The sequence below is a fragment of the Anthonomus grandis genome, chromosome 15 (assembly GCF_022605725.1).
Source record: "Anthonomus grandis grandis chromosome 15, icAntGran1.3, whole genome shotgun sequence".
NCBI lineage: Eukaryota > Metazoa > Arthropoda > Insecta > Coleoptera > Curculionidae > Anthonomus > Anthonomus grandis.
Genome location: NC_065560.1, coordinates 3,765,442 through 3,781,039, shown reverse-complemented (window position 1 = coordinate 3,781,039; position 15,598 = coordinate 3,765,442). Strand labels below are relative to the sequence as shown.

General features: G+C 32.1%; 1 protein-coding gene across 5 annotated transcripts in view; it reads left to right on the top strand.

The window, feature by feature from the left end:
- The window catches only part of LOC126744860 (histone-lysine N-methyltransferase 2C-like), a 141,075-nt gene that overhangs the window by 10,251 nt on the left and 115,226 nt on the right, over positions 1–15,598 (top strand). For all 5 annotated transcript variants that reach the window (XM_050452428.1, XM_050452426.1, XM_050452427.1 and 2 more), the window contains exons 8-13: positions 3,694–3,912; positions 3,974–4,084; positions 6,760–6,926; positions 7,005–7,195; positions 11,024–11,181; positions 14,325–14,713. In XM_050452428.1, coding sequence (XP_050308385.1) covers positions 3,694–3,912; positions 3,974–4,084; positions 6,760–6,926; positions 7,005–7,195; positions 11,024–11,181; positions 14,325–14,713 — 1,235 coding nt within the window. The remainder of the gene's footprint in view (positions 1–3,693; positions 3,913–3,973; positions 4,085–6,759; positions 6,927–7,004; positions 7,196–11,023; positions 11,182–14,324; positions 14,714–15,598) is intronic.

Sequence of the window (15,598 nt, the reverse complement as noted above, 5' to 3'; positions counted from 1 at the left end):
TTTTTTTATTTTTTTTTCACTCGCGTTTTTAATTTTGAGTGGAAAAAGGAAGAGAAGGAAAGATTTTTGTACTTTCAAATATCAATAACGACTTACCTAATAGGCATGGACCGTTAGTACTTTGGCATTCAATGTACCTTGTCAAAGTACACAATTGTCCAATAGATATATTTTTAGTAAAACTAGTTTTTTTGATTTTCCAAAATTAAGGTTCACAGGAATGTTATCCTTTTTCCAATCCCTCATTCGATTAATTAGAAGTCTTTTGCTTTCTTAACAAATTCAAAGATTTTAACTTGTCCAAGTTTGCTAAAACTTCAGTAGAAAACTGAATTGGGCTTTCTATGTTGCCTTTACCTAATGTTGTTTGATTCATAGGTAAAGTTGCATCAAAAATCCGATAAAACAGAATATTAGTATTAGTTTCAGAAGTTCTTTTTTATAATGAAATTAAAAAACATTTATTACAACTTGTGAAAATCTAGGTGTATTTTTTATAATTTTATCAATGCTCTCTCGATTAGACTTAAAATACCATGAAAAAATTCGACCAAGAACTGAAAAGTATCAAATAAACAAAAGTATCTATATTTGAACAGCTAATGCTTAAATCTCGGTGTCAAAATGGTTAAAGTGATATAATTAAACCTAATTTACTTAAGAATATTATCACTAGGCAATCACATAATGCAATAGTTCTTGAACACTATTTCTCAGAAAATGAGTCACATATCTTACTAAAATTGCGACGCCGCACAGTGCTTCGAGTATATAGGACCTTGGGACAAAAATCAGTTACTTCTATTGGGCTAAGCGTAATGCTCCGAAACTTATGCAACTTTGCACAAATAAAAGGCCCTTTCATTGAAAGAATTTAGAGAATTTAATATCTAATGTTACAGGGAAATATGCAACCAATACATTAAGAGCTGGACAAATAAATATGTTGCTTTTTAGTTTTCCTATAAAAAAATAACAGTAACTTGCCGATTTACCCTATGAAAATTAAATTATTTACTTAACTTTTAATAACAACAATACAATTACATAACAAATTTAAAGTACACGATATCTATAACTTCCATAAGTGTAAAAGTTCATTTCTTTTTCGTAACCTTTAGTATGCTGGTTTTTCTTACGAGAGAAATTTAGTCCAAAAAAACTATCACTATACATATAATGTATTTGAAACATTAATAAAAAGGTATATACACATAACTACAAATTTTTTTTTAAAGGAAATACGGCAAAAAATATTATAGATACAAATAATAAATGTAAAAAGTGGGAAAAAATAACTCCTAAATTTAGCAAAAAATAAACAGTACTAATACTAAGCATGAAAATGCCTTAAGGTTTTATGTGAAAATTAATCTAATCACAACTAAAATTTTGTTTGTATTTTAACTAAAACTGAAAACTATAACAAAAAAATCTTAACTTAAAAAAGATATGGAAAATATGTACATATATTATATATAGGTTTAAGGAAAATTATTCTGAATCAGAATTATTGCTAAAATCACTGCTGACAGAATCTTCTTAATTTATGTCTATGTATATCATCAATTATTGTCCTTTCCTCTCGTATAATATATTTTTTGACTTCCCGGTTTCGATTCTCATTTTTCTTTGAAGTGACTGTCCTTTGCGATGAGATAATGGGCTCTGATGTTAAAAGTAGTATTTTTAATAAATCCATATTACATTTTGTTCTAGAATACTTGCGGGTGTGAAATAATCGATATTTTCTTGCCTCTTTATGCCTCGCTTCTAAAGCATCCTCGGAAAGTTGTCCTATAAGTAAAGGAAATGAATCAAGCATTTCAGATCCGTGTACCACAACCTTATGCAAGCTACTTGGCATGTAATACCAATTATATAAATCTAAATATAATTGTTTAGTCTCATCTAAAAGTTTCTTAAACTCTAGTACCTGAATGTGACAGCCACTAGAAAGAGTTCCAAGAATAGTCGAAAAATTTATTATAAGACGCTTGTCTATTCCTGTTATTTCAGAGCTTAAGTCTGGATTATAAAAAAAGGGAGCTGTATTGCCATCGTTGCTTGACCCGTATCCTTGCTTTGGTTTGTCCACAATCAGGCCCATTTTTTATTTAAAATCTGACTGTATTTTCTTTTTGTTGTTTTCCACTATTTGCTTATTTTCTGCTCCTTTAACTTGCCAAGATCTTATTTGCAATCGATAACTAATGTGAAGTAAACACGCAAAAAATCTTATCCAGCAGTGTAATGTGGACAAACCAAAGCTATAGTTTTCTACTTTTGAAGGACGGTTGGTATTTGGCAAACTCATTTCTTTCGGACTTGATCCACAGATGATGCATCTGGATATTGCGTTTGTGTCAGAGAGAATATTTGCTACACTACCATCGATCATAGTGAACAATATTTTAAATGATACTATACAAGTAGTTCCGTTTTGAATTTTTAAAATAAAATTATTAAGGTCATTAATTTTATTTCTGCTTTGCTTGGTGAAGTGAGTTTCAACTTGAGGCAAGGGATTGCTCAAATTTAAAAGGGAATGGATTTTTTCATAAATAAATAGTTTTGGATTTTAATTCCGATGGCCATGTCTCAAAAAGATCCGCTTTCTTTATTGATTTGACATCCTCTGAAAAAAAAATATTTAAGGCTTCGTCGCAGACTGACGCAGATAAACTAAATACGAAATGATAATATATAAATGTATTAACAATAAAATGTAAAAACTACAAATGGTTTTAAGAGGCTTTTTTTATATGCCTTTTCAAAGTTTTAAATTTAAAGAGAAATATAAAATAATTGCAAACTACTTTTACATTTATTATGGTTAAATGATAAACGACTTTTAAATTTTTTAATACATGATATTAAAGTACATACCTTGTTGTACACTGTCCATGTTTAAAAAAGATTTCAACTTTTAACCGCTTGTCTTGAAACACCAACAAAGTATACTCAAGTTTTAATAACAAAAAGGTACTGGTCAACACACGAGATTTTATTATTTTTGGCGCAAATATTTACAAACAAAAAATGCTATTTGCAATAACATTTTTGTGGAATAGTGGCTATTAGTTTGTGGTCTTTAAGATAAGGTATTTAAATACTTCAGAAAAACAAGTCACTTTTTCGATTTTTGTCCATTGGCCGAAGCACTGTGCGCCGTTGTGTGTCAAATTTTTACTATAACAGTAACTAGATATAATTTGATAATTATTCATGTGGAATACAGCAAGTTCAGTATTAAGGACCAAAAGCTTCTAATAACTTAATTTTTTTAAAGACGCTCTGGATGTCTAATTGCAATAAATTTGATAAATTTTGCGGACAAGTACCTGTAACTCCTAAACTCACCCAGGGATGCATTTTTAGCATTTAATGGACATTCGACTCCTCGATACGATATTAAACAGCGCCTATTTGTGTCCATCTTTTTAAAGCAAAAATTGTAAAAATATGCTTCCAATAATGGGGAAAGGACGAGGTAGCGGACAGGCTTTTAACCCAATTAACTTTTATTAGAAAGAGAGAAACAAACATATTAATATTTTACTGATGTTAATGTGAGCTTAGATGCGAAAAAAGAATAAGATTTCTAAAAGGGTAATAACAGGGCAGATTATATCAGTTTTTATGTAACATCCCTTGACACTCCTCTTTTAGTTTAAAAGTTTACGCTTTTAGAAAACCAAGCGTTAGAAAACGTTGGTCCTGTCGTACTAAAGAGCTCATCGCAGAAATGCTCATTCTGCAACCATTTTGGTGCCAGTTTGCTGTGTAAATCGTCGGGTTGTACCAAAATCTACCACTTTCCGTGCGCCACCGCCTCCGGGGCGTTCCAGGACTTGACCACCCTTAACGTTTATTGTGGGACACATCTGGGAGAAGCCGCTACACTCGAAGGTAAAACCGGATTATTTTTTAATTTAATTTATAAAGTGTATATCATGCTAATTTTTTTTAGCGGCAATTTGTTACACGTGTAAAAATGTGGGGGATATAGCGAACCTGATGTACTGCTCCACTTGCGGACTGCATTACCACGGCAGTTGTGTCGGTTTAGCCCAGTTACCTGGTGAGTTAACACGTCACGTCATGTCTGTAATAAAACATTTTAAATCCAGAAATTGAGCATTCACATTTGGCAATATCTTAAATTATTTACTGCTTTCAAGGATCTATCGATTGTCGTGAAAGGATTAAACACAGGGACGGAAATGAGGGTCTTAAGAGGGTGCATGAATGCATATTTTGGGTAGTAGACAAGGGCAATCTGTTAGGCTATTAACAAGTTCGAAATAGATCAAACCTGTTCCTACATAATTATGAAGTATCCAATTTCGGCAAAATATTCATTTAAGTTTTTAAGGTGATTTCTTATTCATGCCAAACTAATTTTCATTTTTTAAGTAGGACACCAACAAAATACATATTACGCCATTAAAATTTTTCTTATGTTCAATTTTTGGAAAAAAAAAAGCGATAAACTGTCAAAAATGTTTGTAGATTTCTCCCTTTTTCAAGGCAATTTTTTACGCTGTTAAAAAAACGCTTTATTTGAAAATACACGTTCCTCATCACTCTGTGCATTCAGGCAAGACTCGAATCACCTTAAAATGTCACTTTTTTACGTAGTTTAGGCACTCATTGCATAGGCAAAATAGCGTTTCATAGTGATCATCAACAATTCATGGGTCTCAGGTGAGTTTTACGGTCGAAAGTTATCTATAATTATGACAACAGAAGTTAATATACCAATGGCCAAAAACGAGGCTTTTCTCTGGAAAATTTCCTGCCAAAACCGTTTGAACTGATTGGTACTTATACGGAATAAATTCGTACTTTTTTTTTAATTCCTTTAAACAGTACCATAGAGACTTTGTGTAGTTCCCTTTAGATTGACGAAAAACAATGAAAAACACAAAGTCACGGTCTCACAACATTTACTTAAAGCTACACGTGTTTCGCTCTATTCAGAGCATCATCAGGCCTAAAACAATAATAATTAGTATTGAAAGAAAAAAAGAGGACATTAAAAAGACTAAAATCTTAAAAAGCCACTAACGTTGGCAAAACAGTAAATAAACATACATTTAAGGTTAGGATGATTATACAGTTATTTAGAACCAAAAAAATAAAAAATTGTAAAATAATATCACACCTATTGGAAATCGAACCCGCGACAACAAGCTTACAAGCCAGAGACTATAACCTATGGGCTACCGGAACACTGAGGAGAAGTTCAAAACATTTGTTGTTAAGCCAAGGCATTCTAACACAATATTAAACTTATTTCAGTTGGAAAAGGTTATGTAAATATAAAATTGATTAAATAAGATTATTAAAAATAAGGTTGGGTTCAAAATTTAATGAAATTGAGCCGAAAAATGACAAAGATTTAAAGGACTTTTTGTCGTCTTTCACATGAAGAAGGTTGTAAGTCAACCTATATTTATTTAAGAACTTAAGGTATAATTTGTTAATTAAGTAAAGTGGGAATCCATTATTAAAAGCAATATGTTTTATAATATTAAGCTCTTTAGCAAACGCTTCCTTTGACAGGGCCATGTTAAAGAGTCTGTAAAAGAAAGAATTGAAGGAGGCAAATTTGTATGGATAGGGAGAAATAGACGCATATTGAATGACATTATCAGTAGTTGTAGGTTTACGATATATTTCAAATATTAGTTTATTATTGAGTCTTTCTATAAGGAGGTCTAGGAATGGCAGTTTACCATTTTGTTCTTCCTCAATGGTAAAAGAAATCTTTGGGTGCAAAGAATTCACAAAACGAAGAAAATTTATCAAATCTTCTTTCTGGCCATTCCAGACAATGAAAATATCATCAACGTACCTCTTATATTCAATGAGAAACTCCCCAAACCTACCCTTAACAATCCTTTTTTCTAGGTTGCTCATAAAAATCTCACTTAACAGTGGGGAAAGGCATGAACACATAGCCAATACAGAGACTTGTTTGAAAATTTTATTATTGAATTGAAAGAAATTTTGATTCCTTACAAGGCTGAGCAAGTCCAAGAGGTTATCAACTATAACTCGACTAAGGGAAGATTTTAATAATAGAGTTCTTACCAGATCTATACATTCTGTGAATGTATAGATCTGGGAATGCTAGGAAAAAGATTTTTTACATCCAATCCCTTTAGATTACTAAAAGTTAAATTAACTACATGTACTTAAGGCTTTAAAATACAGGTATGACTTGATTTTATTAATTTGGCGCTTATACCGTCTTCACCCGGAGAAAAAGTCCGTTTTTAAAGAGTTAAATGTGATAAAAGTTCTTTTTCGTTGACTGGTTTTAGAAAAAATGATTTGTTTACAACATAGTTACTTTTGTTTTCGTTAGCCATTATTTCCCCTTAATTTTTGCTAATCGCAACAGTTTCGTATTTTATTATTATTTCATTTTTATCATTGGTTGTGTTTTTAGATTGATTAATAACTTTCCATTTTTTTTATAGCTCTTGCCTGCTACGTTAGTTTTATCTTTGTAGTAATTATATTTAGTTTTTGTAATACGTCTCTATATTTCTTGTACTGCGCCTGCCTTTCTGTAGTATATTTTTGTTTAATAATAAAAGATTTGGTAGACAAATGTAAGTAACCATAAATTCTTGAAACGAACCCCCTCTTTTTTTTTATGTTTTACCTTGCGGATACTGGAATTCTATCTTTTTCTTGAAAGAAATAAAAGAATATTCTTATTATCAAACGGTGTCATTTCAGGTGTGCGAGCCGGCTGGCAGTGCAGACGGTGCCGCTCGTGTCAAGTTTGCCGTATAGCGGGTGACGAGACGAAGCTCATGAGCTGCGAGCAATGCGACAAAGTTTACCACGCGAGCTGTCAAAGACCGATCGTCACCTCTATACCGAAATACGGGTGGAAGTGCAGGGTAAATTGGTGTTTCTTTTAATAATTTAAATCTTTCAAGTGTTTAAAAAAAAGTATTAACGATAAATAAATATTTTAGTGCTGTCGAGTTTGCGGCGATTGCGGGTCAAGAACGCCCGGTGCCGGCTTATCGTCCCGATGGCACATGCATTACTCGGTATGCGACTCCTGTTATCAACAAAGAAATAAAGGCTGTTGCTGTCCGATATGCCAGAAGGCGTATAGGTCGCACGCCCATAGGGAAATGGTGCAATGTACTTTATGTCGCAAGTAAGTGAAAGAAAATTTTACGGGGCGTGTTACTTAATAACGGTATTTTTTGGGATCTTGGCAAGGTCATAAATATGTAAAAAATTGTGTTTCTTGATTTGTTTTTGTGGCTTCATTGAACGGCGTTAACTGGAAGAACGGATGGTCGACCCTAAGGTCATTTTTAAATAAATAGTAGCTTTCTTTGTACATTCTAATAAGGTACAGGGTGTCCCAATTTGGGTACTTTTGCGGGATATCGCCGTTATTTTTAGAGATACCTCAATCAATCAATCAAATTTCTTTATTTGCCCAATATATACATAAACAAATTATACACAATCAATTTTACAACTATATACTATATAACCCGAGGACACATTTGTGCGCGGTAACCCTACATCATCTAAACTATACGTAAATAAGTCAATAAGATTTTTTAATGGAACAGCAAATGGCAGAAAAAAAAGGGCGAAAGGCGTGCGCGAGACAAAACAAGGGAAGCTAACAGTAAATATATTAATTTTAATGGATATCCTATCTTATTTTGTTTTAGCAGGAAAATCTGACAACAGCACAGCACGCATGGTTTGGTAGAAATGTAGGTTATTTTTGCTCATTAATAAGAAATTGCTTAGCGTAATTTATTCTTTTACTTTATCTGGTAAATCATTCCACAATTTAATCATAGTAATAGCAACTGCATTCCTTGGGTATGTTCTACCTTGATGCCAAATATCATTTTGAGGGCAACAGTTATTACTAATCTTGTATCTGCTGTTCCTTATATAGGAAGAATAATCGTACAGTGACTTTGAGAAGGATTTACAGTTGATAACGCAACTCTCACCCGTTTCTTTGCATTTCATTTTCTTTTACCTTTCATCAATCTGGATCAAATAATCCACTTAGAAGAAATAGAAATATAGAAAAAGTTTCTTTTCACCCATATTTTACATTTAAAGATTTAGTTGGATTTTTAATTATAATATCAGCTTTAACTGTTTTAACTCTACAAGCACCTTATTTTCTTGGAGACCCTGATAATTTTGTGCCAGTAAACCCTTTAGTGACTACAGTTCACATTCAGCCTGAATGGTATTTTTATTTGCTTACGCAATTCTACGAAGAATCCCCAATAAATTAGGAGGAGTAATTGCCTTATGTATTAAATGTAAAATATGGATTTAATGGAAATTGAATATTGTAAGAAAAACGCATACAGCTTTTATGTATTTGGTGTGCTAATTGCATCGTCAAAAATGAACCATAAACCACAAGACCGTAGTCGAATAGCGATAATATTAAACTGTCACATAATTGATACTTTATTTTGGATGGTAGCCATTTTTTAAAATAATTAAGTTTTTTCAATCTTATATAAGGAATTTTTAATTTATTATGAATATGTGCTTGAAATGTTAGCGAATCATCAAAAAGTATACCCAAATTTTTCACCTCTGAATTTGAGGCCAAAGGCATATTATCTACTTGTGGAACAAATAATTGCCTAATTCTTTCATTCTGATATTTAGCATTAAAAAGTAGCGTACAGGATTTAGAGGAGTTAGGTTTTTTTAAATTATACTTCAAGTCCGTATTAAATTTGTCAATATTTTCATTTACACAATCTAAAGAAAATGAAGTGTATATTTGAGAATCATCAGCATATTGTTGAATTTTCGAGTTCTCAATAGAATTGCTCATTATCATTATCTGCGACATATAAGGAAAACAACAGAGGGCCCAAAATTGAGCCTTGAGGCACACACAGATCGAACGCTTTGAAAATCTCTCACAATTTCCACACAAACGGATCTATCTATTAAATATTGTTCGAAAAATTTTACAGAATTATCAGCATAAGTCCATAGTCATAAAGCACAAACTAAACAAGTAGAGGTGCTGTAACCAGATCGAAATCCTGATTGACACGACGGGATAAAAGTCGTACATTTGTTTATTAATAATTATGTTTTTCAAGGAGTTTAGAAACTACCGAAAGAATACTGATCGGTCTTAGATCCTTTAGTCTTTTAGGATTCGTATTTTTAGCTAGCGGTTTCACGATTGCTTTTTTTCCCATGAAAATGGAAAATAACTTTCTAAAATACAAGAATTTAATAAGGGTGGAATGCAGTATGGCAAGCAAAGTTTAATATCCCTTACTGATATACCATCATCGTCAATTGCCCCAGTGATTATACTATTTAGAATCTTTAACAGGGAATTCTCGTCTGTAGGCGTAAAATTTAATTTGATATTAACATTGGGATGGACGTTTGAACGATAAAAAAAGATTTTGTCATCTGACGCAGAGTTAGGAGCTTGAAAAGTAGATGAAAAAAAGTTGGAAATCTGTTCTGGATCACATTATTTATTGGAAATTTCAACTGTCTTATTGGATGATATATTTAATTTTTTAGCATTGTCCCATAAATCTTTTCCTTTTTTTTGAAGAAAATTGGTTAAAATAAGTAGTTTTCTCCCGTGTAATAACATGTTTTGTATAGTTTCTTCTGTAATACTCTAAGTTACCCAAAGTTTTGTTTTTTAAATATTTCTTGTGTGCCTTATCCCTTAAACGCATTAAAAGTTTTATGTATCAGTTCTCCAAGGCATACAATTTTTCTCTTTAACTAATTTTTGTTGAAGTGGAGCGTGTTTATTTATTAAATTTAATATATTTGTATTAAAAATATCTAATTTTGTATTAATATCGTTTGTGAAATAAATTCCGTTCCACTCTATTTGCTCAGCATCTCTGCGAAAATCCTCAGGACTAAGGTTTTTATAATTACGGTATTTTAAATGTTTTACTTTGTTTTGTATTTTTGGAAAATTTAATATGGCGTATACTAAATTATGGTCGGTTAGGCTTCTTCTTAGACACTTCAAGTTTTTATCACTTCAAATTCTTGACTTAAAATAATCACATCAATAAGACTTGACCTATTTGTCAATAAATTATGGTGTGTAGGTTCAGTTATTAATTGTTTTAAGTTGAAGATATTTAAAACATTTTTTGTATTCGCATTTTCATTTAGTAAATTAATATTTATATCACCAAGTAACAAAATATAATCGCAAAGCGTCATTGCTTGCACATTTTCTAACGTATCAAAAAAAGTGAAGGTATTTCCAGAAGGTGGTCTATATATAGTAAGGGCCAAAACCCGCGTACCACTCACTTCAAACCCAACACCCATATGTTGAAAATCTGGAGAATTGGCATTGTCGAATATTATTTGAGAAAATCGTAAAGATTTTTTTATATAAAATTCAACTCTCCCTCCAATGCCAACTCTATCCTCTCTCACGAAATTATAGCCCGGTATATTATAAAAATTACTATCACAATTTGAAGACAACCAAGTTACCGAAAGGCCTAGAATATCAAACGCATAAGAAAATACATAATTTTTAAATTCATCAAGGACTGTGTTTAAGGACCTTACGTTCAAATGAGCAAAAACAAAATTATTTATCCCGATAAAATCAACCAGGGTGCTACGCATGTCTACATCTGTCATGCTGTCATGCTTTTATTTTTTAAGATACAGGACATTTTTGAAAATTTTCCATTTGGGGACCCCCCTCGTATCTCTGTTATTTTTAATGTTTTTGTAAACGTAAAAACTCATTCTTATAGAATTGAATTAGCTTTTAATTAGCATGGTCAGATAGGAGAGCCCTAGGCGAGACCTCGCCACAGCTTTGATAAATGTTTATATAGTATTTATTTTTGGGAAAAATGAAAAAAAGTCAATAACCAGTTTTATTAGTAGCGGAAATTGTAATAAAAACTGGCCCCAGTATGATTTTAATAAAACGTTGCCTTATCATCAGATTCGTTCATGGAAAATGCGATCCGGAGGCCGAACTGGCCACCTATCAGCAGAAAAAAGACGCGAACCCGGAATACGACTATTACTGCCCGAATTGTAAATCCACTCAACAGCAGCACTTGCAATTCACCGCTCGCTCCTTAATGAATAAAAGAACTAGTAAGTAAAAATGTAATAATAATAATAATAATAATAATAATAATAATAATAATAAAAACATCAACAATCGCAGTACAATCTATAAATACAGTAAAATATCTATCACCTAGAGAAAACACAAGTCACAACCTAAATAAAAGTAAAATCTACCTTAGTCAAAAAAACATGTTCTCTCGTGTAATAAATGTTAAATCTATCTAGTAATATTAAGGCGTTGGAGTAGAATCTTATAAATGTTTTTATTCTTCATAAAGTTAAGGGTGCTCATCAGGTAAATTTCTTTTACAGCAAGAGCACCACTTTCCAAAAACAAATTATTACAATTAAACAAAATTAACTGTTGGGTATCTTTTTGTTGTTTTATTTATAATTTTTAGTATATATTTTTGAGTGATAACCAGGTTTGTTAACATTGTGCTACACGCACTACCCCAAATTCTTATGCCATAATTTAGAATGGATTCAAGCAGAGCCTGAAAGACTACTTCCAACAACTCAAGGGATAAATTCGCGTGGTTGATAAAACTTATAAATTGTTTTCCTTTTACTTATGTGATTAATGTGCATATTGTATCTTAAGTTTTTATCGATATAAACGACGAGGAATTTCGTGTACGAAACTGAAGAAATCTTAGAATCTCAAGTACAATTTTCCATGTGATTTGCAAAAACAAGGATAAATATGCATTGTTGGTACCACAGGTTCTTGTTGATTACTGTTATAAATCGGGCAATTTATAAAGTGGGTTTTATTATTATTATTACTATTTTATATTTATTTTATTAGACAAACTTTAAATATGAATGTAACTATACCAAAGACCACAAAAACTAAATGTCAAAAAACTTTAACATATACCTTAGCAAAAATCTATAATCAACTTCCCGTAGAACTCAGAAATAAACCCTATAACAAAATTAAAAGTAGAAATCACAACTGGATATTAGATGATAACAGTCACTTGGTTAGTATGATACACATAGTACTGTTTATTTTGCTTCCTGTTTTTTTCCCTTTTTTTCCCCTATTTTTTTATATTTTTTGAATCACTTTTGTTTATATATTATTTTCTTAAAAATTATTTTTATTTTAATTAATTAATTTGGATAGACAGGAAATGCACACACAGTATTTTTAGCGGTTAAGCAGTTCTTATTTTGTAATGTTATAATGTATTAATATATTATCTGCTGAATGTATATTCTATTACTATTTAGAGTTAGAAGATGCTGATCCGTCCAAAGTTTAATTAATGTGATATATTTTCCAGCCAGCTTTTGCACTTCTGACCATGATTTTGCTTTTACTAGAATTACTGTATCATCAGCGTAACAAATAATAGAATAATTTATTTCAGGTAAAGTTCTTGTAAGGTTGTTTAAATATAATCATCTCAAATCATATTATATCAAAAATAAGAGTGGCCCCAGGACTGTACCCTGCGGCACATCACATTCAACTGTACCCATATGATAAATACGTACAGTAATGGCCAAAAGTAGATAGACAAATGGTTTTTTAAAAAATCAAAGGAAATAAAAATTCTTTAATAAAGATATTTAAGTATATGTATACAAATAATAAAACATTCTTTAGAAACAATCACCTAATTTGGTAAATAATAAGAAATAACTAAATATACGCTGGACAAAAGTAGATAGACAAATATAAAAAATAACCAATACTCTTTTTTTTTCTAAGTATTTTTTTTTTAATTACAAACTAAACCATCTACAATATTAGTCGATATTTTGTAAAATACCCATTATTGTCTATTACAGCCTGACACCTACGTGGCATTGATTCAATAAGATTGTCTATGAGTTTAAAACCAATATTTTTCCATATCTGTTGCAACCGTTCTAATAATTCACCTTTATTTGAATAGTTTGTATCCCTAATATCACGATCTACAATTTCCCATAAATTTTCGATGGGATTAAGATCGGGTGACTGTGATGGCCATTTTAAAACTGGTATTTTTTCTTTTTCGAAAAATTGCTTCATAATTTTGAAGGAATGCTTTGGGTCATTATCTTGCTGGAATTGGAATCTCAATGGTAAATTGTCTTCGACATAGGGCAACATAACATCTCTGAGAATATCCCTGTACATAAACCTGTCCATTATGCCCTCTATGCGATGTAACGGGCCCATTCCATAACCTGAGAAGCAACCCCAAACTATCACTGATCCACCTCCATGCTTAACTGTGGGTTTTGTGTACTTGGGATTCAAACGCTGGCCAGAAGGACGTCTAACATATTGAATTCCATCGGAATTAAACTTCGATTCTTCGCTCCAGCAAACACGTTACCATTCATGCTTTGTCCAGTGTATATGCTGACGGGCAAATTCCAATCGGGCTAAGCGATTCTTTTTTGAAAGCAATGGTTTTTTTGCTGGCCTACGTGCAAATAGATTCTCTTCTACCAACCTTCGTCTTACAGTCCTTGAGGACACATTACAAATCCCTAGAGCCTGTAATTCTATCTGAATTTAACGAGAAGTCATGAAAGGGTTATTCTGGCTAATTTGTTTTAATTTGCGTACAGCTCGAATGTCCATTTTTTTTTGGTCGACCAGATTTATTTTTTGGCTCTAATGATCCTGTCCTTTCATATCTTTTGATGATTGCCCAATAACAGCTTTTCTTTTAACACCAAATCTACGAGCAATATCAATTTGATTTAATAATGCGTTGTCTTAAATCAAGAGAGAATCTCATTCCGCGTGGCACGTTGCCCCTTGAGTTAAAGAGAAGCAATACTATATTAATTTTATTTTATAAACATCTAGACAAAAAAATAAGTCCAAAATTGTTTTTGTCTATCTACTTTTGACCAGCTATATTGATATTATTGCTTTATCTGGTAGCAAGCAAAATGTTTAACTGAAATTTATTGGTATCTTTTTATAGACCGCCTTAGAAATAACAATAATTTAAAATCTAGGGGACCTGTGGTTAAATCTTTAAACAATTATATAAAAATAATACTTTGTCTATCTACTTTTGGCCACTACTGTGCATGATCGCGAAAACTATTAAAGCATCTAACTAGCGATCTTACATTAATATTAGTATCTCAAAATAAACTCGCTATATTGAGAATTATGCACAGTTTTTTTTTCATATTTTAAGGTATAGACGACTCGGGAGACTTCTCGGCCTCGCAAGAGTCCCTATACGACGACATGTCCGAGTTCGATTTGCCTTACGATGACTTTTACAAGGGCACGGGCCTCGGAAAGGGAAAACCCTTTGCCAGCAAGATCGCCAAGAAGAAACTGAGCTATTCGATGGGCAAACCGGGAAGACCGAAAGGCAGTTTCGGCAAAGGAGGCGGGACGGGCAAACAGGGATTCATGAAACGTCAACGGACCGTCGATTTCGTGCGGAAACGGGGGGCGAAAGCGAAGATCCGCGGCATTTTCGGGGTTCCCGGTGTCGGACTGTCACGTCCCGTGGCGGACGGAAAAAACGACGAGGAACCGGGAGTGGAGAATCGATTGGTACTGTGTTCGGCAAAGGTAAAACTGTTCATCGAAAAGCCGATTTTCAGCGCGGAATGATTTATTCATTGGTAAAAGACGCGGTTACTATTCGGTTAACGATTTTGACAGGTATCAAAATTGATTGAACTTGAACCAAATTTTTGGCTGTCCGGTTAATTTTACGGGCCATTGTAGTTTTTGTTTTTTTTTTGTTGAAGTTTCAGTAACTCATGGAACGATCCAAAAATCAAAAGGAAGTAAGAAATGCCTTTAAATCTTGTGAAGAAATAGGCATCAATTTAAATATACACTATAGACAAGTAACTTTAACAAACAAGTTATAAAAAAAAATTATGACCATTTAGAATGTATGTACCTCTCCCACTACGGATAGCACCGTTTACCAACTATGAAAATAAAAATCCAAATAAATTGTACCTAATATTTTCATTAATCTAATTATATTCATTATTATTTGGATTTTTTGGACTTGGACGAAAATTGCCTCGTCTTGCATAGCTTAAGGGAAATTGTTTATCGAGTAAAATTAAATTATGCATACCAATTTAAAATGTTGCTCTCCTATTAGTAACATCACTGCTTATCGATTATGAAAATCAAAGTTGTCAACAATAGTGCCACTAATCTAATTCTACATTATTAATTAGATTCTTTTTTCAATTTATATGCAACATTCCCCAGAAAATTGGTCATCATGCTGTATTGTTTCATTTGATTAAAAAATCAGGCCAAATTTCTTATTTATTCCAAATAATTTCTTGTATAGCAGCAGTTTATTTGTGATTATACTGGTGATGTCCTATAAAGAATAGTAAATAATTTAACAGCAAATTCCTTCTAAGGAAAAATCAGGTTAAGTTAAGTTTTCCCAATAAACCAAGATGCAGGGTGCACAATGCT